The 25205-nt window shown below is 49.7% G+C and overlaps 1 protein-coding gene and 1 long non-coding RNA gene across 7 annotated transcripts; one reads left to right on the top strand and one right to left on the bottom strand.

Annotated features, from left to right (window-relative positions):
* Positions 1–933: 933 nt before the first annotated feature.
* On the bottom strand, positions 934–16720 carry TFRC (transferrin receptor). Of its 5 annotated transcripts, none has more exons than XM_030455842.1 (19): positions 16585–16720; positions 14931–15001; positions 12939–13146; positions 12107–12338; positions 11750–11893; positions 10763–10859; positions 10254–10376; positions 8950–9045; positions 8718–8857; positions 8161–8333; positions 7745–7864; positions 7065–7150; positions 6878–6941; positions 6471–6538; positions 6020–6087; positions 5538–5619; positions 4725–4946; positions 4113–4253; positions 934–3824 (listed from the first exon to the last, which is right to left on the bottom strand). In XM_030455842.1, exons 2-19 carry the CDS (start codon positions 14961–14963, stop codon positions 3582–3584), a joined length of 2340 nt encoding a protein of 779 aa, XP_030311702.1. In that variant the 5' UTR covers positions 14964–15001; positions 16585–16720; the 3' UTR covers positions 934–3581. The 5 variants fall into 5 exon arrangements, with proteins under 5 accessions (XP_030311702.1, XP_030311701.1, XP_030311703.1 ...); XM_030455841.1 differs by having other exon boundaries at positions 16647–16716; XM_030455843.1 differs by having other exon boundaries at positions 16635–16711.
* On the top strand, positions 15954–18879 carry LOC115598742. 2 transcript variants are annotated; one of them, XR_003987874.1, is made up of 2 exons: positions 15954–16259; positions 18590–18879. It is a non-coding gene; the product is annotated as an uncharacterized LOC115598742 (long non-coding RNA). The 2 variants fall into 2 exon arrangements; XR_003987875.1 differs by lacking the exon at positions 15954–16259 and adding an exon at positions 16931–17082.
* Positions 18880–25205: the final 6326 nt, after the last annotated feature.

Below are 25205 nucleotides of genomic sequence, written 5' to 3'. Positions count from 1 at the left end.
CGCTTCGCTGCAGGGACCGTGGGGTCACGGGGGGCGGGCTCCCCTGCGCTGCCAAGGGGCAGCCCAACTTCTGGCTGCCAGGTACCTGGGGAGGGGCTGCAGCTCCCTCCAGGCCTCCCGAGGTGCAGGCAGAGGCACTGCAGGAGCGGAGCCCTGCCACTTTCGGGCAGGGAGTTGCGGGGAGAGAGCGGGTTTCCAACAAATAAATCATCCTGGCTGGAAGAAGGGACCAGAGCTATGCCCGCACAGCACTTAAAGGCTCCAGCAGAAGCTATCTCCACCCCCGAACGGTGCATCTTCACGGCACAGTGTTTATAAAGCAGGAGGTGAGACAGCTACGAGGACAGACCGCGCAGTAGAGCATGAACACAGTTAAGCGCGAAGACCCGGACAGGCGCAGTATCAACCCGGCAGGCCCCTGGGGTTGGAGCAGCTCCCTCCCTGCCAGAACTCTCAGCAGTAACCAAATAATCGTCTGCACCTCGGCCCTGGAGCACTCCAGGGTGGTGGTGGGAGAGCAATGACAAGACAGGGGACATCCGTGGCTTCCTGGCACACAGACAGAGCCACCTTCTCACCAGCAGTCCTGTAAAGCCAGAGCCAGTGGCAAAGTGGCAAGTCTGACATCCACCCCTACACCACAGGCTCTTTAGAGTCAATATGGTGATGCAGGACCCTGCCAAGAAAGGAGAGGGGTGGCCTAGGAGGTTGCTCCTCCACATCACTGCCACAGTCCTCATCTGTCACCAGCTGTGAGGCAGGGCTCAGAGCTGAGCAGCACGGTGAAGCTTCTACTTGTACATCAACCAGGTGGCAGTGGAGCTGCAGGTCCCCAGCCCTGATGGGGCAGGAACTCCTTCCTGCTGCTCGAGTTCACTCATATCCACAACAGCATTGTGGCTTTGCACAAAAGGATCCACAAGAGTAACAGTGTTCAAGCTTTAAAACTTTATTAAAGCAGACAGCAGGTAACCCAAAACCAGCATTTAGCACCCCACACCCATCAGATGCCAGCACCAAGGAAGGCATCCCAACATCCCAGTAGTCACAGTTGTGCTGCTAAGCCAGGAGACAGGCTTTGTCTTTCTCTGCTGGCTACAAGGCGCATGAATTAAGTCTGACATCAAGATGCATGCAAACACTACAGTGAGGGCTCCCAGACAGCAGATCATAAATGCCATCCAGAGAAATGTCACTACGAAACAGTAACACAGACGGGGCTGAACTCGTGCCTCGGCGGGGCAGTCAGGGAAAAGCAATGAGAAAGATGAAAGAAAACCTACCAGCACTCCAAGCTGGTGAACACTGAGCTCAATAACTAGGCTGGTGCTTGCCGTTGCCAGTTTCATGTGGAGGCCCAGGCCCCTGCTCCACCAGGACAATGCTCTTTCCCTCAAGGACTACTGCTGGGCTCAGGTCACTTGCTCAGGTTTTGTTTAGACATCAGATCAAACTGTTTGCAGAGCATAGGGCTGGCAACAGCACAGCTTAGCAGGTGTCATGTGGCCGCTGTGTTCAGCTCCAGGTCACGGAGCTGAGGGGCACTATGAGAAAGGTGCCACATATTTCTAACCCCCACCTCCTTCCCCAGGCCTCCAGGAGACAAGCTTGAGGTTTCCAGCAAAACCAGAAGAAGCTGTTTGCTCCCTTGCATGGACCCCAGCAACACCCCAGCCTCCTAACAAGCACACACACCAATCCAGAGTAGCAAACAGAGCCTTGCAGAGAGCAGTCAGCCCCGAGCCTTACATTCGCCTTTAATTCTTTGAATCTTTTGTGATTTGAAGGAAGTTCACTAAGTCACAGAGCACACAGTCTAACTAGCCTAGTTTTCACTAAACATTCAATCACCAGTTCCGTGACTGGAGGCAGGAAGCCACTTCAAGACAGCACAGCTATTTGAAACAATTCAGTCTAGGGAGAGGGGTTGAGTCTAGGGAAGTACATAACAGATGGGAGTTTGTATTTGCATCACCACAGGAGAGTGAAAAAATAGGACTGCAGGAAATTGATTCATGTTAGATACTAACCATCAAGCTTTGCAGATGACATTGCATGATAAGCATAGAACAATTATGGGAAACACTGTCCCCGATAATTACGTACACCCATAGTGCAACATATGGAGGTCACTGCCTCCGATATAACACTGTGGTAGGCAAAAACTACCTTGGTTCTTTACACATTATGGAAGACACTGCCTCCGATAATGTCAGTTAGGTTTCATGATACATAAAGTACTGGAAGTTTGCAGGAAGCTGCCATTTTAAAACTCGAACAATGCCGAATCTGAGGTACAACTTTGTGTGTGTTGCAGCAGGTGGAGCTAGGGCTACACAACAAGCCCCTCCACCAGGGCCAGGAAGGAAGCTGTGCTCCCCATGCTTGAGCACAGCACCCAGGGATGAAGAGGGAGTCCAAGTCCCACAGAGGGGCATGGACACCACAGGGAAGCCAAATTTCTACTATTTGAGTTTCCACACAGGTTTTCAGCATTTCAAGGATTGTTTTGGAACACAACCTGGAGACTTGCTACCAGGTTTACACCCTGAAGTTTCTTCCAGAGAGGTGTTTTTGCCACAGAAAGCTTAGCTGATAGTTTTCAAAACTTTTTTTTTTTGAGGGGATTGTTTAGATTATTTTAAATGCAAAGTTCCAGTATCATGTTTGATTGTAATAGCAGATGCTGCTTTATTCAAAAACGACAGTATAACTGTCATAATTATGGAAGGCACTGCTTCCGATAATTATCTTCTATAAAAAAAACCACACCATTTATAGTGAACCCTGTCACTGATAAATAAATAAACAAATAAATATCTCAGTGCCAAACAAGAGCCGTCCTGCAAAATGGCATTAGTCAAACAGGGTTTGGCCAGCAAGAGACTCGATTTCACAAAAGGCCCCAGAGCAGCAAGGTCTGAAGTACCAGTCTAGACCATTTCTCAATGCTGCAGGACTTGGTGAGGATATAAAGGGGGCATTAGATAATCTTTGGGTCATTTTCCCTGGGTATTGAGACATGCCTCAGCAGAGGCAAGCCTCCAAGATGTCATTGGGACCCTGCTGTTGAGTAAAGGCAGGCCGGGCACTTCAGAGCTTGTTGATAATTCAGCACTTGTGGGCTATTACTAGGTTGTTTTATTTTTGAACTACAGGTTGGTGTCTGCAGTTCCCTGCCAAAGAAGGGATCCTCATTACAAGTATCAAGAGGAATTAATTCCCTATTTTGTCACCTGGTTTGGGGGGCCAACAATTAAAACCCAAAATAGATGAGGTACCTCCCCACTCATGGTACTGGTTCAGGAGTTACCTGAGCTGTTAGTTCTCAAGTACAAGACCCACAAGCAGCTGTATGTGACCAGTTTGGACTGTGGTCAGATGGGAGTCTGGTCAGAGGAGATTTCATGGTAATCTTAGTACCTGCTTTAAAACTGCTTCCTGTTAATTTGTCAAGGTGAGATTAAAATTTTTTGCTCAACTTTGGTCAAAAAAGATTTGTTGCCAGAAAATCTAAAGAAAATGCCATGTTAGGGAGTGGGTTTCCCTAAACCTGTACCTTAACCAGGTGTTTGCCGTGTCTAGAATTCGTTGTCTGTATTCCAGATATCACCCACTAAAGCATTGGCAGCCCCTTTAATGGTCCAGGTCACCAGGGCCAGGTGCTCTTTCAGCATGTTCACATCCACGCTGTTCTTGTTGGTTCTCAGCAGCTGCAGGTTGTCCAGCAGACTCTGCAGAGTGTGGGGGCCTTTGCCGAAGAAGATGTGGCGAAAGGGAGCATCTTTTGGTGAGAGGTATGGGGAGAGGAAGTCATACTCCACCTAGAGTAGAGGTCCAAATGTAGAGTTAGACTCTCAACTCCCAAGTTTTCCTTTCCTGCCTCACCACAAGCTCTCATCCTCCAGTCCCCACCCAGCCCTTTCCCACAGCAGCTCTGCAAGGGCCAGACCATCTCCTAACACTAAGTGCAGAAGTCAGCCACTTCTAGACACTAAGCAAGCAGAAGAGACACCCCTCTGCACAGCACCCAAGGCTCCTTCAGAGAAAGCCCAGCCCAGCCAGTACTCTCTTCCTTCGTGAAGAGAGGAAAACCAGTTCCAGATACCCACCTTCATGATCCTGTCATTCAGGGCTCTGCGGACAATCCTGTTTTCCTTGTCAGTGTTTGCAATGTCTTTTCTCAGTGCATCTGTAGCTCGCTGGAAGTCACCACGGGCAAAAAACAGCCAGTTCAAGGTCAGCCCCAGCGCCTGTGAGGGAGGAGCTGTTAGCAAACCTGATTTTCTTCTTTTGCTGTTCTTACCAGGAGAAAGCATTGGGTTTTTTTTTTAGCCAGTCTAACCAAGTGGCAAAGCAAGTTCCTGGCAGGCTCTTCTGAGGTCACTGAGCTCAGTGACGTCTCTCCCCACCCACAGTTTCTCCCAGGCTTTCAGCTGAGGTGCAAATGAGATGTAAAGCTGCACTGTGCTGCGAATGATAACCAGAGAAACCGTCCACATCCATTTCCTCAAAAGCTCACCATGGACAGCTTAGCTCCATCTGTCACAGCTACTCTGCCTGCACTGCTCTATAAAGAATATCAATTCAGGTCCTCACTTGCTATGCTCTCCTGCCCAAAGAGGGAGATATCCACCCTGCTGTATCCAACAGCAGCAGAGCCTTATTAGCATAAGGGTTCATAACAGTCTACAGAGATTCAGTGCACCCCGAGTCTTTCTTACCTTTACATCCCGATCGTAGACCAAAAACTTCTCCTGGAATGCTAGCAATTCTTCACTGTATCTCTCAAAGTCCAGGTAGAGCTCATGATCATGGGTCAGCCTGAGAGCTATTTGTCCAGCAACTTCTGCAGCAGCACGCATAAGATCATCCAACTTGTCAATCATCTTCAGGTTGTCTACTGTGTCCTCTGTAGTGCCCAAGAAGGGATATTCTTCATCTTTCTGCAATAAAAAAGGCACTGAAGTTAAGCAAGAGTATTTTTCCAGGTAGGATTTCTCAACTCTCTCTATTGGTTTCTTGACATTTCTACTACATCCTCTCTGCCTGCACAGTACAGTGGCTTGAGAGGCAAAACTTCAAAGCACAATAGAAGAAAATGGAGCTCCTGCATCTCATCCCCTGCTTTCCAGCAATCAAGAGGATGCTCTACTAATTTTTTAGACTCCCAAGACATATAGAAATTTTTCACTTAAAAGCTCAGAGTGGAAGTGCAGCCAGGTAACCCCAGCACCCAGTTTGGTATGTGCTGGCAGCACCCTCCAGCCTTGCTTGGAAGGACAACTCCATTTTTTTTGTGGAATAAGTTTGACACAAAACCCAAGCACTCAAAAACAGAGGAAGCTATTACCAGAAAGGCTCCCAGAACTGAATGCCTGCAGTAACAAAGAAGACTGCTTGGCAGATGCCATTTTTGCTCCTCCCCCGGAGAGGCTGCTTCATAGAGTTTGGGACAGCAACTTCTACTCTGCCACCCTGGAGAGTTACAAGACTTTCCACAGAATGAGTACACCAGGCAGGCAGACAATACTTACATTGCAGAAACCAAAGGAAACCACTGGGATTCCTGAATAGGCCAGGAAAGGGAACGCTGCATTATCCAGGCCAAGGGGAACACTGCAGAAAACAAGCATTGAGTAGTTACCAACTGGTTTGGACATCTCAGGAGAAAACCTACAAGCCCTAGAATTGAAAACTTGAGCCAATTGGACTATCCAGTCAAGACAAGACTATTTTTGGCCAGGACTCCCAGTCAAGTGCCAAGGGCTGCTCATCCATTTCCAGCTGCACAAGGTTGTTCTTGCCTTACAAGGTGTTGGGGGGGCTGCCCCCCAGGCAACTCAAGGCAGTGAAAAGTACAGCTAGTGTTGGACTGTTCACACTTGCTTGATACCATTGCAGCAGGTAAAGCCCACACCAGACAGCAATATAGCACTCAAACACAAAGAGCAGAAGTCATTTGGTTTGTTTCTTTATGGAGATTTGCCTTCCTAAAGAGCAGAAGGACAATACTTACACTGTTTTTACCCAGTTAGAGCCAACTCTGTCATACAGGCTTCCAGAATTCTTCACTGGGTCCTTCACCTGCACAAAGATGACAGTCAGTGCACTTGTTCTGACCTCTGCTTGGGCTCTCAGGCCCATCCTGGAGCTTGCAGTGATGTGCAATGCCAGAGTCAAGTGTGCTCCCCTGACCTTTCTCCATACAGGCATGATTCAGGGCAGACAAGCCTTCACCTCCCATCTGTGGCATTTGGTGATTTAGATTCTGCATATGTGGAATGCAAATTCCCAGAGCCCAGCTGACTTCAGACAGGCCCCTGCAGAGTATTTCAGCCCTTTCTCCTAAACGGGGCTTACTCCTCAGAAGGTGTCAGATGGGAAAAGTGACCCAGTACAGCTCTGTCTGCTTTCAGTTCTTCCTGAAAACCCAGTCACCTTGATAAGCCCAAGACTCTTCAACTCACCCCCTTCATAGTTCTCTCCAGCAAGGTGTACAGCAAGGGGCTTGCAGAAATCTTCACATGTTTGGAGCCTGCAGAAAAGAAAGGGTGTTTGACATTCTGGCACAATTAACTTCTACTGCTAGAGTTGCTCAGCCCCATGACTAAGCACTTGATCTACAGCTGCCTAAGGATCTTCAACAGACATGGGGCAGTCAACTGGGACCTAGCAGAACTGCCTCCTTCTGGCTGAGGCTGCAGCAGCCTCCCAGCTTCAATGGCAACAGGAGAACAAATGGAATCATGCCAGTCTTCCACCAAATACCCAGCATCAATCTTGGGCACAGCCTGCAATTCCTGGAGGTTAAGGGATGTCTGTCAAGCTATTCTGGTCCCACTCAGTTTCAAGAAACTAAAGAGTAGCAGATTACCTAGGACTGCAGCATCCAAGTTAATGTAAGTGAAGGCTTTGGCATGCAGTGTGGCAGTGTATCCCTAGAACAAAACAAGTATTTTAAGATGAGCAGTAGCAGTACAAGACCAACATTATTTAATCCATAGGAATAGGAAATCACAACTGTGTTGCCATCACACAGAAGTCTATCAAAGACACCCTACCTCCAGCCATTCAGTAGCACCCACAGCTCCATACTCTCCTGCACTCCAGCTTGCAAAGATGATGCTGCGCCTTGGTTTGTAGCCATCTGCAAAGAGAGACAGAGATGTCTGCCCTTTCCCTGTGGAGATGCAGATTAGCACTGAAGGCCTGGGTTGACTAATTGGCTGCTCCTCAGAGCTGAAGCACTGGGGCTGCTGCAGACCAACATGTGCAGTAGTAGCTGCAGATGCTGTACTCTGCCCTGACATGCAGCAGAGTTGTGTAGGAAAACCATGCTGTCTGCATTTCCCCCCCTCTTTGGTTTAGCTGCCTGAGCCCAAAATTAGCCCTGCAGACAAGAGCACTCACAGAGTGTCACCACGAAGATGTCACCATTCCAGCTGATCAGCTACTTCAGTATTACCCACCTTCAAGCCTGGCTGTCCAGCAGACAGCTCAAGTTTGAGGTTTGCATCATGTGTCAGCCCAGGACATTCTTGCATTCAAGCCACACCAGATACAAAGCAGACCATCCCTTGGAATTGAGTTCTCACTGCAGACAAGTTGTCTATCAGGCAGATTTGTCAGATTCCCTACACCTCCCCAGAGGACTATTTTGCAAACAGGCTCTCAAATTTTAACACACAGAGCAAAACCTGCATCACTTTCCATCCTCATGCTTTTGTACACAGGTATTTACCATTTTTCACCATGTCTGAAATCACACGGGCAAGTTCCAACAATATGGCAGTTCCAACACCAGCCTTGGCTGCTCCTGGGCCCCAGGAATCTCTCTGGGCTCCAATCACAACATAGCGATCTATAAAAGAAGATATCAAGACCTGAGCTAAGGGCTTCAGGTTGCAAACACCATTTATGAGAAACACAGCTTAGACTTTCTGTACTAGGAACACAGTTTTAAGTCTGACCCCTGAACATAGCACACCACTTGCTTTTATTTAGCCCTTCCCTGGAAGCTCAGTTCAGCTTCTTTGACACTTAGGGTCTGGGTTCTGCTGAGGAAGTGGTTGTCTCTGTCTGTGACCAGCTGTTCTGATGATCACAGAAGGGGAAGAGTTCCCCCTCAAGACAGAGCCACAAGCCAGCTGCTGTTACCTGGTTCTTCAAATCCCTTGATAGCACCAAAGATGTTCAGAATCTTCCTGTCCACCATAACATTGCTCACAGTCAGTTTCACTGTCATATTGCTCGTGCTGCTCACCATCACCTTACATCCCATGAGTCCTCCTTTCCACCCTGGAAAGCAGTCCTCTCCACCATCCATTTTGCTGAGGAAAAAAGAGAGATCCTTTGAATTAATTATCACATTCAGACCTAATTTAGGTATCATGTGAAAAAAAGCAAGCCTGCAATTACAGGTGGGGCCTTCAGGGCATGCTCAGGAAACAGCTTGCAGTCCTGCCCCACAAATTATGCAGGGAGAGGTAGGATGCAGAGGCCAAGAGAAATCCAGTACTAGGATAAGATCAGTCCTTAAGTCACAAGACATGGACACAAGCAATGTTTCTCCAGCCAGTTCCAGCATGTGCTTCCTGTCATACACAGTAGAGACCAGCAGAGAGAGCTCCTTGGGCTCACAGCATCTCAACAGCATCCTCACCCCTGCAGGAAAGCCACAGCAGCCTAGCCTGCAAGACAGGAGAAAGAGTTACCTGAACAGCGTTCTTGCTGCTCCGCTAGAGATGGTCTGAACAACAATGTGAGGCAGTCCAGAAGATTTCACTGGTGGGAACTGGGTGTGGTTGAAAGAAGGGAATCCTGGGGTGAAAGGATCTCCAGTTCCAAAGTGGGCCTGTGAAAAGCAAGAGTTTTAAGTCTCAGAGGAGCCCATCCCAAGGGCATGAAGTATTGCACAGCCACAGGGGGAGACACTTGCATACTTACATGTCCAAAGGGGACAAGCGTATCTCTGTTCTTGTAATCATCAGGATCTAGGTACATGAGGGCACCCACTGCTCCTGCCTCTTTGGCATTTGCAACCTGAAGAAAAGAGTAACACCAAATGAAGATTGCACTGCAAGCAAGAGGAGTTAAGCCAAGTATATGGAGCACTGGTATGAAGCCTTATGGTCCTCAGTGCCCAACTCCACAACAGATGTTAACAACTACCAGACAGCAGACACCTAAGGAAGCCCAATACTAACAGCTCAGTCCTGCTCTGGGCAGCATCTTTCTAATACCCTTTTAAACAGTTAGGACACTTCACAGTGTCTCGCCCTAAAATTCTTTCAGCTCAGACTTGCTCCTCAGAGCAGCTTTATTTTAAAAATGTTATTTAATTTTGATTATGTTCCATCGGTTTTCCCAAGATCAGGTCAGTCTCAAGACAAGATAAGCAGCCACTGGAGGCTCACCTTTTCACATGGAAAAGGCAAAGCAGTCTAGTCAGGTACCCATTTCATATACCCACAACCCAGTTGCCTCTGATGTGCCATTGGTACAAACACTCTCGCAAAGCTGGACACCAGTTTCAAAAATGGGAAGGGAAATGGAGAACCAGTGAGCACTCCCTGGGGAAGCACTTTTCAGCTCTGCCCATGTGTGATACACACCGAGTCTGACTGAAAAGTCTGATGGAGCCCTGGACTACCTGAAGGGCAGCTCTGGCTCTGCTCTAGAATGGGCTTCTGTACAGGACTTGGGTCCTTCAGGCTTCTCAGCTATTTGGTTCTCCTTGCTACAGAGGGAATACTGCAGCAACAGGCCAGGAGCTGCCTGGACATGCAGTGCCAGCACCTTCAACATGGTCCAACTGACCAGCCAGCAAGGGCCTAAGTGGACACCACAGCCAACCTTTGAAGGTATAGGGCTGCAGCAGCAGGAGATGCTCTGGAGGCAAAGCTTCTATCAGCTCTATTGCTGCATTTTGCAATACCAGCCAGCTCTGCACCCTGTGGCCCTCAGCCTGCCTCTCAGCTTCATCTCTCCAGATGCCTGGCTGTCCTAGCAAGACTGCCAGAGGCCAAGAATGTCATGATCAATGGTTACCAGCTCTGCTCAGTCTTGGTGTTCAGACTTGCACATAGAGCTTTATGAACAAACAAGCAAGACCAGACCTGCAGGGCCAGGTCTACGTACACAAATTCTAAAGAATCAGTTCACTGAGGCACAAAGGTGTGTCTTCAAAAGAAGGAAGCATAGCTTCCAGCTGCCAAGTTTGGCCAAGCTTTGGGGCACAGGCTGCTTACTTTCTCAGCAAGAGTTATTTTTCCAGCTCTGAAGATGGTTATAGTGTCATTCAGTATAATGCCCTGCTTCTGTAGCTTCTGAAAATCAGCTTTCAGTCCATAGTTCACATAAACTGGTTTGCCCTAGAAAAGAAACACTGGTTATAAATGCAGCAGTCCTATGTCAGAAAGATAGCTGAAATAGCCTTCAGAGTTACTGTAACAGTGACTCCCACTGACAGCTGGGAGTTCAGACTCAGCAATGTAAACTCTAGTCACATGTGCCATGCCTGTTGGGGCAGCACTTCTGTCAAGGTTCCTATCTAGATCCCAGCAGAGAAGTTTATAAACAGTTACTTCTGCATTTTGTTGAAGTAATAAAATTATGTGGGCCCACTCCTTTCCTCACCACCACCTCCAGTTCTCTAACCACGGAGGACTTAATACAGAGTGTATCTCGAAGGGATATATTTTGGACATTGTCAGCTGTTAAACAAGCACATTTCCAGAATCTTTTTGGAGTCACTTACAGCAGCTGAGCCATTATTGCTGTATGCCACATATGCACCGGGAGTCTCCAAAAGCTCTTCTTTACCATCTTTCAGAACAGACACACTGTTGTCACTGCTGTTAAACGTAAAGAGATAGTGTTGTGTTCTTTCATATAAGCTCCATATTTAATTAGCTCCCATGTATCAGTCTGCACCCTAGCAATTCTGACCAAGTAATGTAGAGCCTAAAACTGGCAGTCTCATATGAGTATTTCTGTGCAAGGATCTTGGGTTGTTGAGAGATATTAACGAAGGCTAATTTCGAAGGCAAGTAGCAGAAAGAATCTGTGCTTCTATGACTTAGTCGCCTCCTAAGAGAAGCTAAGCAAATTCATTTCTCACCTGACACGAAAGGTCAAGTAAAACATTTTAAGAGCTGCAAATCAGCACAATAAATGCCTGTTGATACCCCCCTGATACTACAGGAGCCACTGCCAAGTCTGAAACACCTGTCTGGGTGACAAGACAGTCACTCACGCTCACAGTTTTAGACACAGGGAATCTGTCCCTCTGCTGCAGTGTTACTCAGGTTTGTTTTCTTTCTGCTTCTTAAGCATGGTTTGAGGAAACCATTGTCCCAGAAAGCCTGAGAAGAGACAGAAGCAGCTACTGCTTGGCTACATTAAGGCCTTCTTTGGAGAGAGGTAACTGACTCACAATTTTAGCACTGCTTCCAGCAGAAATTGTGTGTTTGCTCAAGACTACAGGTAACCATGCTGTAAGGAAATAATCACAGAATCATCCAGATTGGAAAGGAGCTCTGGGATCATCAAGTCCAACCCACAATCCACTACCACTGTGGTTACTAGATCATGGCACTGAGTGCCATATCCAGTCTCTTTAAAAACCTCCAGGAATCCACCACCTCCCTGGGCAGCCCATTCCAATGTCTGATCACCCTCTCCGTAAAGAATTTTTTCCTAATGTCTAACTTAAACAGAGATCTGCATCTCTCCATTAACATACCTGCCTTTGACCTGCAGCCTAACGTAGTGCTCATCATTCCACACTTCATCCAAGTCAAAGCTGCTGAACTGGCCATGAATGTAGCTGGCGGTGTTCTCATCTTCACTCTGGCCAGCTTCAAAAGATTCCTTATTTGCTCTTTGTCTGTAGGTAACAGATGTATAGGTTAGGCTACAGGACCAGGTTGTGCTGCAGTGCTCCAGCCTGCAAACCCAAGCTGGATGGGCCACTTAAGCCCATGTTTAACCACATCCCACCCCACAACATCTTTAAGGTCCTTCTTCTCCAAAGGAGTTCTAGTTCTGCTCACAGGCTGTGCCTCTCTCATAGCTGTAGGTAGGCATCTAGAACTGTTACCTTAAGCTGTCTTCAAGACGTCTGGCTGACAGCTTATTTGTCAACAGGGATTTGAGCTTTGGCCAGTAGAGGACAGGTGGTCCAAGAATCATTTCTGCCTCAGCTTCATCATCATCATCAAGAGCAGCTAAGTATGATTCAGTAGTAGTCATCTCACACTTGCCACTTCCATCCAGACACCTGCCAGCCTTCTGCATTCGTCCACGGTAACTCAAGTAGCCAATCAGAAACCCTACAGACAGGACACACATTTCTTTGTGCTGCAGAAAGATAACTAAACCAGCCTCATGCCATACAAGTGCATTCAAAGCAGCTTCAGCGTTAAAACTCATCTCTGCTCTCTCACCATTTCTGACAAGCTGGCATACCTAAGGACAGACAAGAATATGCAGCCTGACATTTTGCCTGAGCTGGCATGTTTTAAGGTATGAGACTGTAAATTCAATCTTGAGCTTGGCAGAGTCCCTCCAGCACCATTTGGGAAGTAGAATGCTTGCTTTAGGTCAGTAGTAGTGTTAAAAGCCTCAAGAGACAAGCACCAGATATGTTGACCCACATCTCCAGAGAAGTGTTACAAGTTAATTGTGGGAAAACCAATACACTTGCACATGGACCAGTTTGCCCTTTAGCTGAGTCACAGTTCCACAGTCAAACTTCACACTTCTTTGTGCCAATTCAGCACCATATATCTGAGTTAGACACTTAGTGGCAAGAGGCTGCAGCCTCGATCCGGGCTCTTTAATTATCTCCTGAAACAACGCAGATTAAAATATTAACACCCTCAGATATGCTCAATACCAGAGCCATGCAGCTGCTTCCCATCTTTCCTTACCAATCAAAAGGAGAAGGACAGCTGCGATGATTGGGAAGCAGATGTTCCTGCCCCTCCTCCGTGAAGGAGGCATGCTGGCATGCAGGTGGTCTGGTCTTTCCCTTCCTTCCTCATCATCAGCAGACAGATTCATCTCCACGTGGCTGTTGTCTCCATCTGTTTGCCGGGCAACGCTGAAGCGTGTGTATGACAGGGGCTCACCGCCACACTGTGTTGAAAGACAGTCATATGATGGAAGAGTTTGCTACACCAGCCTGCAGTCCATGCAACCAGATGCATCTATGTTCCAAACACAACTTGTTCATCTGAAACCACTCCAGCACAGCCTGAGCCTGTGGCTGTCAGTAAGCCAACCCAGCTGCTCTGAACAGACTCAGACCCACTCAGGGTCTCCAGGGTCTATCTAGCTTCTGTTTGCCCTGCACAGGTTTAGAGCCACATTGGTCAGAGTCTATCTTACAGTCTTTTATAGATATGACAAAGCCAATGGCAGCTGCATTTCCAAAATGATGCCACAGGAAAGGCTGATTGAAGCAGAAACTCCTGTTTTTAATCAGGAGTCCACTTATCTGACCTGAATACGTGCAACTCACACAGAAGGAACTTTTGATCACGACAGAGGAAAGGGAAGGCAAGTCCTCCATGGTTGTGTCTTTGAGCCACATCCACTTTGATATAAATACTCTCAGCCAGTATCTAGATAATCTCATATTGAACTGCCCCAGGCTACACTTAAATTACACTGTTGATGAATATCATAAAACAGCTAGGCTGAAAAGAGGTGACCTATGGGGAATCCCACTGCCTCAGCTAACATGAAAGCTGAGGATGGACCTCCTTCATCCACTGGCAACTGTAACCATTTGTCTATCAGTGCAGCTTCCACCCTGGAGCCAACTTTTAGAAACTGCTGCCAGGCACAGCCCAGCTGCCCACAGAACAGGAGCTTGTGTGCAAGGCAGCCGCTCACATTAGCAGACACTTAAACTCAATTTCCAACGTAGCCAGAACCACTCAGCTTCCATTAGAGCTGCTGAACTTGCCTGCAGCCACAGCTGTGCTGGGAACAGGCAGGAGACATCACTAAGAAGCCAGAGGAGCAGCTTTGGGAGCAAGTCCTGCAGTCCCTCTCTACTGTACTGGAGAAACAGATGGTAGCAAACACCCAAGCCCTGTGACAATCTCAGTACCTCATCCACATTTCTCAGCTCACTGTCAAGTTACGTGGTCAGTGGCAGAAGTGAAGAGACCAGACATCAGTTTGGCTGGTCAAGACTAAGCCAATGTTGTTTCAGACCTACAGTTCCATTCTGGCCCACAGCACCCACAGTGAAGAGGCTGGCTGCTCTCACTTCAGAAAGGGCAACCCCAGAGTCTTATCCTAGCAGTCTCCCTGCTCAGCAGCTTCATAGCTTGGCTTCCTTCACACTTTGCAGAGGACATGCCTCTACTTCAGAGACCTAACCATCACATTTGCAGTCCAAGCCCTGGGTCATTTCACAGGCCAAACTCTTTAGAACTGACAGGCTTGGCCGAGCAAGCTCTAAGCTACCCCGTCCTGCAGATTTGTTTCAAAGCACAGGTCATATTCCAAGGCCCAACTTGTGGTTGAATTCCTACTCCCAAAGTAACATAATAAAATACATGTTGATTTTCCTGATAGGCATTTAATCGGCTTCCTCTGCAGCACTTCCTTCTGGAACATTGTTCAAGACTCACCCACCCTCCCCACCCCCTTCTTATCACCTTCCTGAGAGGCCCAAGACATCATAGCAGTTAACGATAACCCCACCAGCACTGTACCACTGAAGTTCCCTCCTTATCATGGCCAGCTTGCTCCAGTGACACTTGGCTCACAGCCCACACCACAGCACCTAACACTGCTTTGGAGTCATCATGTTCTCCGATACCAACAGGGACGTTGTTGAACCTTTCCTCTGCAGTTTCATCAGCCCACCAAGAGACAAGCAGCACAGGGAAGCTGTGTCTTACCAAAGTGGAGATCACCGCTCTGGCATGGTCCATTGCCTTCTGGAGGAGTGCTCACCAACTTGACCACAGCCCTACAAGTTCAGAACACAAAAAGTCAAGTTAGGCCGTTCCTCTGCCACTATATAAGACATCTGAGGTCAGTCACTGCCACTTGTGCAATGCTTGCCCATCGATTTCAGGTGTTGGCTTCTATGCAAGCCAAAATGTTTCTGAATTTTGAATGCTGTCCCAGAAGCTCACATATTCATGCTGTAAATATAAATTCTGATGAACAAAGTGACTCTTTCTATTGAGTTCCACAGATGGACAGGGCAGAAGGGGTGTGTAAGTGAAGAATAGACTCTCAAACAGCTAATTTCAGCCAAAGTCTTATTAATCGTAGGTCCCTTTCCACTCAGCACTGGCAAGAAGCAGTTGACAACAGACACCGCATATCTAAGGCTCCTGTGTTTTGTCTCGATGACAGGATGGGGACAAGAGTCTAACTGGTAGCCAGAAGCAGCACAATGCCATAATGCAAGGCAGGGCAAGCTCCGACCCTGCCAAAATACTTACAATCGCAAACACCCTTCTAGGTAGCTATATTCTTTCCCTTTTTATGTTCAGTTTTGAACAGTCTTGCAGAATAGCCAAGACCAACTCTCCAGAAACACTTCAATAGTTTGAATTTCTCTAGTCAGCAAACTGAGATGAAAATAGTGACAGATTTACTTCAGTATTTTTTCCTGACATTACTGAAAAAGCTTTTTAAGTTAGTGACTAAATGGCTTTGGTTTGGACAGGTGCTTAGGCTGAGAGCATGCAACTTGAGTATGCTCTCCAGCACTGCTGCTTGGGAATGGCTTTGAACTGGTCTTCAGGTGCATGCTTTACACCTGGGAGCTCTGCAATATAAGCAGGTTTTATCTGGAGATCAAAGGTGGCCATCTGCTCGGTTCCAGCTTTTGTTTAGGGCAAGAATACATGGAGATAAATCGCAAGCAGCTTTGAGAAACCTTTCCCAAGTAACCTTCCGAAGCCCAGGCTTCCACCTGGCAGGCAGGGAGGACACCACAGAGTGTGCATACAGAGGGCCTAAGGGCCAGCTATCCCAGGCTAAGTCAGGAAAACACAAAGAGCCCGAGCACACAGCACCTGGCAGGGATACTCCCAGGATGCTCCCAGGAGAGCAGATCCTCCCCGAGCCCATCACCCCTCACGGCCCAAACCCCCTCTGCCAGCCCGGGGGTGAGAGTCCGCGTTCCGGTGACCTTAGAAGGAAGCGACCTTCCCTCCTCCCGCCAAGCAGACGAGAAGGCGACCAAGAACTCCAAATGCCTCCAAAACAAGGTAAATGGGAAGTGGGTGGGTGGGGAACAGCACAGGAGCAGGCTCCCGCGAGGAGCTGGGCGGCCCCGGTATCGCGGGCAGGGCCCGGCTGCGGGCCGCCAGATAAGAAGGTCGAATGATATGTGTTTCTCCCCTCTCTGGCCGGGGCTGCAGCCACATCCCGGCCCGATCAGCAGAGCCGCCCCCCCGGGGGAGCCCTGCAGCCCTACTCCCTTTCAAGGTCAGGCGGCCATAGGCCACGTGCGTTCCCGCCCGCCCACCCGCCAAACGCAGCCGGGGCTGCAAGCGCGGCCGGCGAAACCCCGACCGCTCCCCTGTGCCTTACCTCAGAGCAGCAGCCGCCCCTTCCTACCCAACCAACAGCCTCGCACTCGCCCCGTCGCTCACCCGCAGCCCCCGCAGCTCCGCCGCACCAGGTCTCAACTGCTGCAGCTGCCTCCGCAGCCACGACTCCCCCCACCGCCCGCGCCCCGCCCCGGCCGCTATCAGCCAATCAGAGACCCAGATCCCGCCACCAGCCAATTAGCGCACCCAGCTAGGGCACGAGCCTGCGCTCACGTCCTCCTCAGCCGCGCCAGCGCGTCCAAGCTGTGGGAGTCGGGGTGCGGGAGTAGGGTTGGGGAATGGGGGTGCGAGAATCGGGATGCGGGAAGGGGGGTGCGGTGGTGGGTACTGCCTTGGTGGGCACTGCCTTGGGGTGCCATGGTGGGCTCTGCTAAGGATTGGGGGCGGCCTTGGCGCCCTTAGGTTGCCGCAGCGGTGGAGGGGAACCTCCTCCCGCCGGCTGGGCGTCTGGACCGGTTGCTGCTGCCCCGCGGGGACGGTATTTAAGGGAAACGCGTTGGTTTTAAGTTGCTTTCGTGTGCCCTGGGGAGGGCGAAGGAGCCGCTTGCCGGGCAGCATGTGTTAGGCTTGGTGGATGCTTTTCCCTGGGGAAGGGCTGGGAGCGGGCAGCCTCCTGTTAGGTAGAGAGGAGGGTTTAACACCTCACGGTAAAGGTATGCTGTTACCGCAGTGTGCTGCAGCCAAAAGAAGGCTCAGGCCACAGAGTTATCATTCCCACCCTCTTAGCGTTTTGAGGGAAGATGGCAGGATAAATATTTTCCTCCCTGGGTGGTGCAGGCCAGGCACAGGACTTGCTCTGCCTTGGGAGGCACTCGGTGTCTTCAGGTCCCAGCGAGTCATGCATGCTCAGGACTGCCTTTTTAGATCTGTGTGCCTTTCACAGGTATCAGAGAGTGTTAGGGGTTGGAAAGGACGTCGAGAGATCCATGAGCTCAACCCTCCTGCCTGAGCAGGACCACCTTGTGTAGGTCACATGGGAACATGTCCGGTGGGTTTTGAACGTCTCCAGAGAAGGAGACTCCACAACCCTCACTTGACAGCCTGTTCCAGTGTTCTGTCACCCTCACAGTGAAAATGCTTTTTCTTACGTTTACACAGAACCTCCTATGCTCCAACTTACATCCACTACCCCTTATCCTATCCCTGGTCATCACTGAGAAGAGCCTGGCTTCAATCTCCTGACACTCACCCTTTACCTATTTGTAGACATCAGTGAGGTGGCCCCTCAGTCTCCTCCAAGCTAAAGGAGGAGACACAGCTGCCTCAGCCTTTCTTCACAAGGGAGATGTTCCTCTCCCTTTCCTTCACTCCTTTCCTTCAAGTCCTGCTGTCTGAGATGGATACCTTATTTGCACAAGGAGAAGCACAGCAGGACTTCACAAGAGGCAATGCCAGCTGTGCGAAAGCATAAGCACAGACAGCCCTTGTCAAACCACAGGCAGCTTGTGAAACAGACAGTTTCAGTGGCCACCCCGGCTGTGCAGGAGAAAGCATCTATTTGGTGACACCACAGGATCACTCCTCACCCCAGCTCTCTCTCTAGGGTGAGCAGATAGACCCCATGCCACAGTGGGAGCTCCCTGGCATGCAGAGCTCACTCAAAATGCCAGCAGGTACAGAATGGTGAGGTTCCTTGCTTTGTTTCTAAAAAACTTGAAGGAGAAGTAGGACATATTGGCCATTTGATTAAACAAAGTTCCAAGAGGCATCTTCTTCCAGTATGCTTCATTAAGTAGAGCAACGGGTAAGGAGGCAGCTTAGTGGACTTCAGTGAAAGTGATAAAATATTGGAGGATATTTAGGGAATCCATAAACCACCCATGCCCTTTGGTAAGTCTATCTCCATTTGACAGTGTGATGCTTCATTGAGGTTCATGGGTCATCCAGGCACCAGCAGGGGCTGTGAAGGGAGTTCTCCTTGCCAGGAGCTGCCATGGCTTCCTGAAGACTACCAGGTCTGTGATGTTTGCTCCTCTTCCTTTCAGCTAAACTCGTAAAGACCCAGCTGAGTGGACCCTGCAGAACATCTCACCCTTTTCAAGCACCCACTGATGTTTGCTGTCTCCAGAATTGCCCACAATCATGAGTGGGCCCTGGCTATGGCTGTCTGGGTTCCAGCACAGGTGGAGGTCACCGTTTCCAGCCTTCGTCCCTTCAGCTCAGGGCATCCCTCAAAGGTGTGCTGGAACAACAGAATGCTTCAAGGTTTGGGGGGGTGTGTGTTCTGCAATGCCATGCTCATTTGTCCGTTGCTCATTAAATAAATGAATCAGTAGGCCTGGATTATAGCTTTAAATCCTCTCCCGAGAAAGAAGGATGGGAGCAGAAAGTTTGTAGTTTGGCAGAACCACATGATTGCAAAGAGGATTATGTTTTGTGAAAAGCAATACATTCCTGTGCTGATAAAGGGAAGGATTAACTTGAAACTCTATGCAGCTCCCTGGACACAAGCCTCCCAGGCAAGGGAGTACAGCAGCTCCCAGGTAAGACCTGCTGGTGGACCCACCAGCTCTGTTTGCTGGAAAAGGTTTGAGCCAGGCTCCAGCTCCAAGGTGCTCCAGCTCCATCCATCACCAGATGTCATGATGTTGGCTATGGGGGGACCACCACTGTCCCTCAGTATATGGCTACCCTGTGGGTGCCTTGATGGGAGCCAAAGATGTGAGAGAAAGAGATTAGATCAGTCCTACAGGCTGGATCCTCCAGTTGTTTCTCAATGCAACAGTCTGGATGCGGTCTGCTGCTCAGGAAAGTATAACCTGAGGGTAACAGCCCCTTCCCTGCCCAGTTTATGTTCCTCCTGATCTCCCCCTCCAAGCCTCGATGTGTGCAGTCTGGGCACACTGTGACAGGTGCAGGGCTGGGCCAGTGCCATTGAGAAGAGCAACATTTCCACTCTGAGGTCTCGCTGGATACCTGCAGCAGACTTGGGAGGTTCCCAGGAGCAATGCCAAACTGCAAGCCAGGAAAGGAGCAGTCTGGTTGACTCTCCATGGCCTCTGTGTGCTGTATCTCCCTTCCAGCTAGCAGAGGAGGTGCTGTGTGCCTGCTGCTGCCCTGGCAGATGCTTGCTGCAGGTGTTTTCTGTTCCCTCTCAGTATGTTTGACTGTGTGGTGAGCAGTTCCCCATTGCTACATCTGACAGGAAAAAAAGGAAGCTGATGTTCTAGAAACTGAGGTGGTTTTGCACTGTGACCAGCAGTTACTGGCAGTGAAATACCTTAAAATGAGGGTTCTTCAAATGCAACATGGTACCTGAGAGTAGCTGAGCATCCTTCACCTTGCATGGGGTGCAGGAAGGAAGTGGGATTTGGCTGGCTATCAGCTGTTGGTGGCTGTTGCCCACTCCCTCTGGCCTGGTGCCTGCGTTGTTGGCAAAGTGGTGCCTGTGCTGTGGGAGATGCTGAGCCCTGGTGCTCGGGCTGCCCAGCTCAGTCAAAAATTTTAGTAAGGAGCAGAGATAGCCAAAGGTAGAGAATAGCCAAAGGGGGATGGGGATTGAGGATTGATGACTTCTGATCCCTCATCCCATCAAGAAAGGCCTCAGCATGTATGATCTTAGCACAGTTGAGGCCCATAAAAATTAAGAGATTGTCATCCACCTGGAGACCTCTGTCTGGTTCCCAAAGACTGGGAGCATTTAAACTCTGAAGCAGGCTGCAGCAGACTGTCCAAGCTCTGCTGTTGTCATGCTGTGGGCATCTGCAGCTTGTACCAAGCTCTTGCTTGCTTCTGCCAACTCTGCTCCCTCCCTGGCCCAGCTCTTGCCTGCAGTTCAGTGCAGGAGCCTCCTTGCTTGTCCTGACACCTCACTTTAGCCTGGCTTCTGTCAAGGCATTCCTCCTCATCCCAACTTGGCTCTGGTATTTTAGGTGTTTTTCCCTGTTTCCTCTGAACTCCTGAGGGGTTTGTGAGTCCCCCAACTCAGCCTCAGATGACTCCAGTTTCCTCTATGCCATACCATGTGATAGTGTCTCTCCTGCAGGATTAACACTGAAACGAGACCCAAATATGGGAAGGAAAATACAGTTTCACTTCAGTTTTAGTGCATGGCTGACCTTCGTGTGACCAGCTGTCCTGCCCACGTTTTGCAAAGGCAGTTAAAAACAGGGAAAACAAGACCCACAGAGATAAACAGACTGTAAGGAATGTCCTGTGCTTTGTGAGCAGCTTATCAAAAACAACACAGGGAGGTGACTTTTATGTCAAGAGATGCCGGGGCTAACATGACTCTTCAGTATGGATGGGATGGGATGGAAAAGCCAAGAACCACTTGCAGGCATGTTGTGTCAAGTCAGAAGTGCACGTTGATTGCTGAGGTCAAGGGCTGCAGGAGATGCAATGGCCTGTGGGGTGGGAGGTTGGAGAAAGCAATCAAAGGACTCCCATGGGCTATGAGCTTTACAAAATAGGGCTGTGAGGTGGCCCAGGGTGCTGGGACCAGGCAGACAACAAGCACCTGGGGATAAATGAAAGGCTTTGATCTTCTGCCCTGCTTGTTAGCTGCTTCCTCTGCATCACAGCCACTTGGAGAAGTGGCAGTGCCAGTTCCTGCCTTCCTGGGAGCACGTTTGAGCGATGCATTGACTGTGCTTGTGGGCTGCACTGAGGTGCAATTGCTATTATAGGTCCCAGAAGGCAGCTGGGAAATCCAGGTTTTTGCAAGCTCAGGAATTATGCTGCAACCCTGCTCTATGTTGTGGCTGACAGGCATGGACCCCTTGCAGAGCCTGCCCTTTCTCCTGTCCCTCCCACCAATAACTTAATACCAGGAATTTCACAACACCATGAGAATCCCCATCCTCTAAAAGATCTTGTGTTTTTGCCTTTTGCTGCTGCATTTTTCACTTGCCCTGACTTGAAAGAAGGGTGAGGTACTTGGATCTGACCCTCCCAGGTAAAGCCATCATGCTGCCTTGGAAGAGGTCACCCCATCCTGCTTGCTACTGGCAATCCAGGAGCACATGGCCATGCTCTGGAACTCTGGTTCTTTGGCCACAGTCCTAGCACGTGCATCAGGGGAGCCCGAGGAGAGAGGGGGATCCCAGCAGGCACCAGCATCTCTGAGAGGATCTGCTGCCTCTTCTCCTGGAGAAAAAGTCTGCAGAAGAGGCAAAGGGTGGTCCATGCTCAGCAAGTAAAAGGCACTTGAGAGAGTGGAAATGCAGCAGGTAATGCAGAGAGCTGGCTGTTGCTTTGTCTTCCTTTTGAAATAACATTCATCTTCACATCCTTCCTAGGGAAACACCTGGGTCCAGCCCTGCTCTCCGCATTGTCTGCAGCTGCCTCGGTGCTCCTCCTATCAGCTGGAGGGGAGCCAGAAAGTGCTGAGCACCTGGGGGAGAGGCACAGGGCTGAGGGCTGTGTGGTCCCTCGCTCCCATGGATGTGCAGACCTAGGGTATCCCATAGACACTCTCCTCAGAGAACTCTGAGGGTTGGGGTTCTTTTTGGCTCCCTGCAGTGAGGAGACTCATCTCATCTCATCTCATCTCATCTCATCTCATCTCATCTCATCTCATCTCATCTCATCTCATCTCATCTCATCTCATCTCATCTCATCTCATCTCTCCCACTACACAAGGAGAGAAATGAATGTGGTGATGTTCTTTGCCACTGTTCTGCTTGCCCAGGGGCTAGCATAGAGGTCCAGCAGAGAGGCACACACTTGAACACTGCCTCAGGGGGATTAAAAGAGCCTGGCTCTTTTAATGGGGCTTCTTTGCTTGCAAAAGCTGAGTTCTGTGGGATTTAAACCCCCAAAGTCCTAAGGACCTCTCTGTGCTCCATACACTACCCAGCCATGCATACAGGGAGCAGGGCAGGCAGTTATCCCTGCTTCATTCCTGCTCAGAGGCTGCAGGGACAAGAGGCATTTAGCAAAAAGCGAGGCCTTAGCGTTGCTTCCTGCTCTTGGTTATTAATTTTGGCAAGGAGCTGGACCTCCCTGAGGACAAATCCTTGATGTGTGCAGGTCTGATACCGCTCCTGCCAACAGACAAAGTCCCTGGGGCAGCCGGGGCTGGTGGAGATCTAGCAGAAGCTGTTGTTGACCTGGAGGCTTTGGTGGCACGGGGTCAGCCCAACAAAGCTGCTGCTATCGCTGAGGCTGCACTGTGGGACTGTGCCTCTTGTCTTTGCTCTGATAGCACCTCTGCCCGGTGAGCCTGGCTGCTCTTATCTACTGGTCAGGGTGGCTGTGGCTGCAGCAGGGGGGCTGCAGGGCTGGGGGGCTCAGACAAGCGTACAAACAAGTTCAGGATGTGAGCACAATAGCCAAGGATGGGCCTTTGAAAAGCAGGGGACGAAGCACAGCCACCCTGGGGCACATCAAAGGTCTGTCTTGCTCTGCTCAGCCAAAAAAGCCCACGTGTTTGATGGCTGCCCATGGACCTGGCCCCAGCACTGCATCAGCCCACGGGACAGAGTCTTTGAGCAGTGGGAAGCAGAAAGGGAAAAGCTGGGAAAAGGGAAAAGGACACACACAGGAGCTGTGGCACAGCCATGCGGGTCTCTCCCTCCAATTCATGGGTTTCTCATGAGTTCCCTTGGTCCCAGTTTGTTCTGCCTCTTGCTGTACCTGGAGTGCAGCACACAGCTCCACTCTTTCCTCTTTGAGTACACCCTGGGGCAGGCATTTCAGGTCATTCTTGAGTGCTTTGTGTGCAATTTCACAAGCACTTCTTTTGAATCAGCGATTACCACAGCTGGGGCTGTTGGGGTTTTTCCAGACTTGGTTTGAATTCTAGAAAGCCAGGAATGCCATGCACATTTTGTGGTGTTTTGATTAAGAAGGCCATGTAGCCAGAAGGAAAGTGACTGCTATCCAACAGCCTTGGAAAGCCGAGCTTTGGAGGGATGCCTAGTTGGAGCCATGAAAGGACATGAAGATACGATGAGAGGGGACACTGGACATGCACCTGCCCTACAGGGTCCTGCATTACCTGCTGTAGTTCTCTAGCAGGATCAGTCCTGAAAGAGCCCTGCTCTGCTCACTCCTGTGCTCCCAGAAGAGCCCACCAAGGGGAATGAAAACCCAGGAAAATTTTGCCTCTGATTTGCTCTGCAGTGCACACACACGCTGCTGCCTTTGCATAAAGGACATCCTGAGCCTGCTGGGTGGGAACCACCCACCACGATAAGCACACACGTGTGTGCAGGAGATTAGACCTGTCCACTATGTTTTTTGGTTTTTATGTTTTTGTGTTTTTATGAAGTGCATTTATGAACTAAAGAGCAGCTCAAAATACACAGAAAAAAACCAAACAAGCAAACAACAAAAAAACCACAACCCAGAAAGAAGCAGCCAGCACTCTGTACAGCATTACAGGCTCTGCAGGGAAAACGTATGCCCAAGAGGGCTGGATGATGGTTCTGAAAAAAAAACTGCAGGCACAGGCCCCAAGCACTGCAGGCTGAGCCAGTGCCTCCTCTGTGGGATTTTGATTTCAGAGTTCTCCTGGCCTCCTTTGCTTTTCTACTTTTGAAGCCATTGTAAGGGTAATTTAAATCCTCCCAGGCAGGTGCTCGAGCCTTTTGCAACCCATTTGGCTTTGTCTTGTCTGCCTGCTGGAAATGCCTTGGTTTAGGTCAGATTAATCTCTCACAGCAATATCTGAAACCAAAGAGGCAGCTTTAATTCGGGCCAGATTAGTGCAACCAGGCTGAGCAGGGGGAGCTTTCTCCCTACCTGCTAATTGCCCCTTATCTGCCCTGGCAGGAGCTGTGACACCTGCCTGTGGGTGCCTGTGTGCCAGCTTTGTGTCATGGGGCCACAAAAAACCCCAACTCTCTGATCAAGACAATGGAAACAACCTTTGCTGCTCCCTTTCTCACTTCCCCACTGAAGTGTGGACTGCTGTTTGTTCTTACCTCCTGACTTTTAGTCATCCTTGGCATCTACAGGAATCGTCAGCAGTGCCATTTCCAGCACCAGTCTCTCCTTCAGCTCTGTCTCTGTCCATAAGAACCACCCCAGGGGCAGACACCCCCTGGCTCCCTCCTTGCTGAGTTCTGTTTTGTTAGGTGTGATTACCCAGTTCTGAAGAAAGCACCTTTATTTGCCTGTGCGCATCCCAGTGGCTATTATGGCTTCACCCAGCTGTGAATTCAGAGGTTTTATTTATTACTCCATGATGCAAAAGTGGCAAAGGAGTGTGTGGTGATGCATACCTCTCCTGGGGAACTGGTGCTGCCCCAGCCCTCCCTTCCTTCTTCCTCCTCACCACTGGAGACCTGGGGTGAAGCACCTTTCCCTGCACTTTATCCCTCAGCAGGGACATGGGGGAAGAAGTGAGACCCAGGAGAGAGCCTTGTCCTGGGCTGAGCATTGCTTTGCTGTCAGCAAGGAAGAGTCAGTGATGCTGGCTCCCTGCCACCCTTTGCTTTGGCTCCCCCAAGCCCATACGGTGCTGTAAATACCAGCCAGGTGGAGAAAACCACATGCAGCCACACATCTATGTCTCAAGTATGGGCACACGCACACACATGTCCACACTCACACCCCTACCCACACGTACACCTGGCGTGGGCACCTGTGTGCCTGCCCACACATCTCCAGGCATGTCCAACCTCTCCTGCTCCTCTGCCTGCTTGTCTGCCA

The sequence above is a fragment of the Calypte anna genome, chromosome 9 (genome assembly GCF_003957555.1).
Source record: "Calypte anna isolate BGI_N300 chromosome 9, bCalAnn1_v1.p, whole genome shotgun sequence".
NCBI lineage: Eukaryota > Metazoa > Chordata > Aves > Apodiformes > Trochilidae > Calypte > Calypte anna.
The sequence above is the reverse complement of the archived record's forward strand: the minus strand, read 5'-3'. Positions and strand labels throughout refer to the sequence as shown.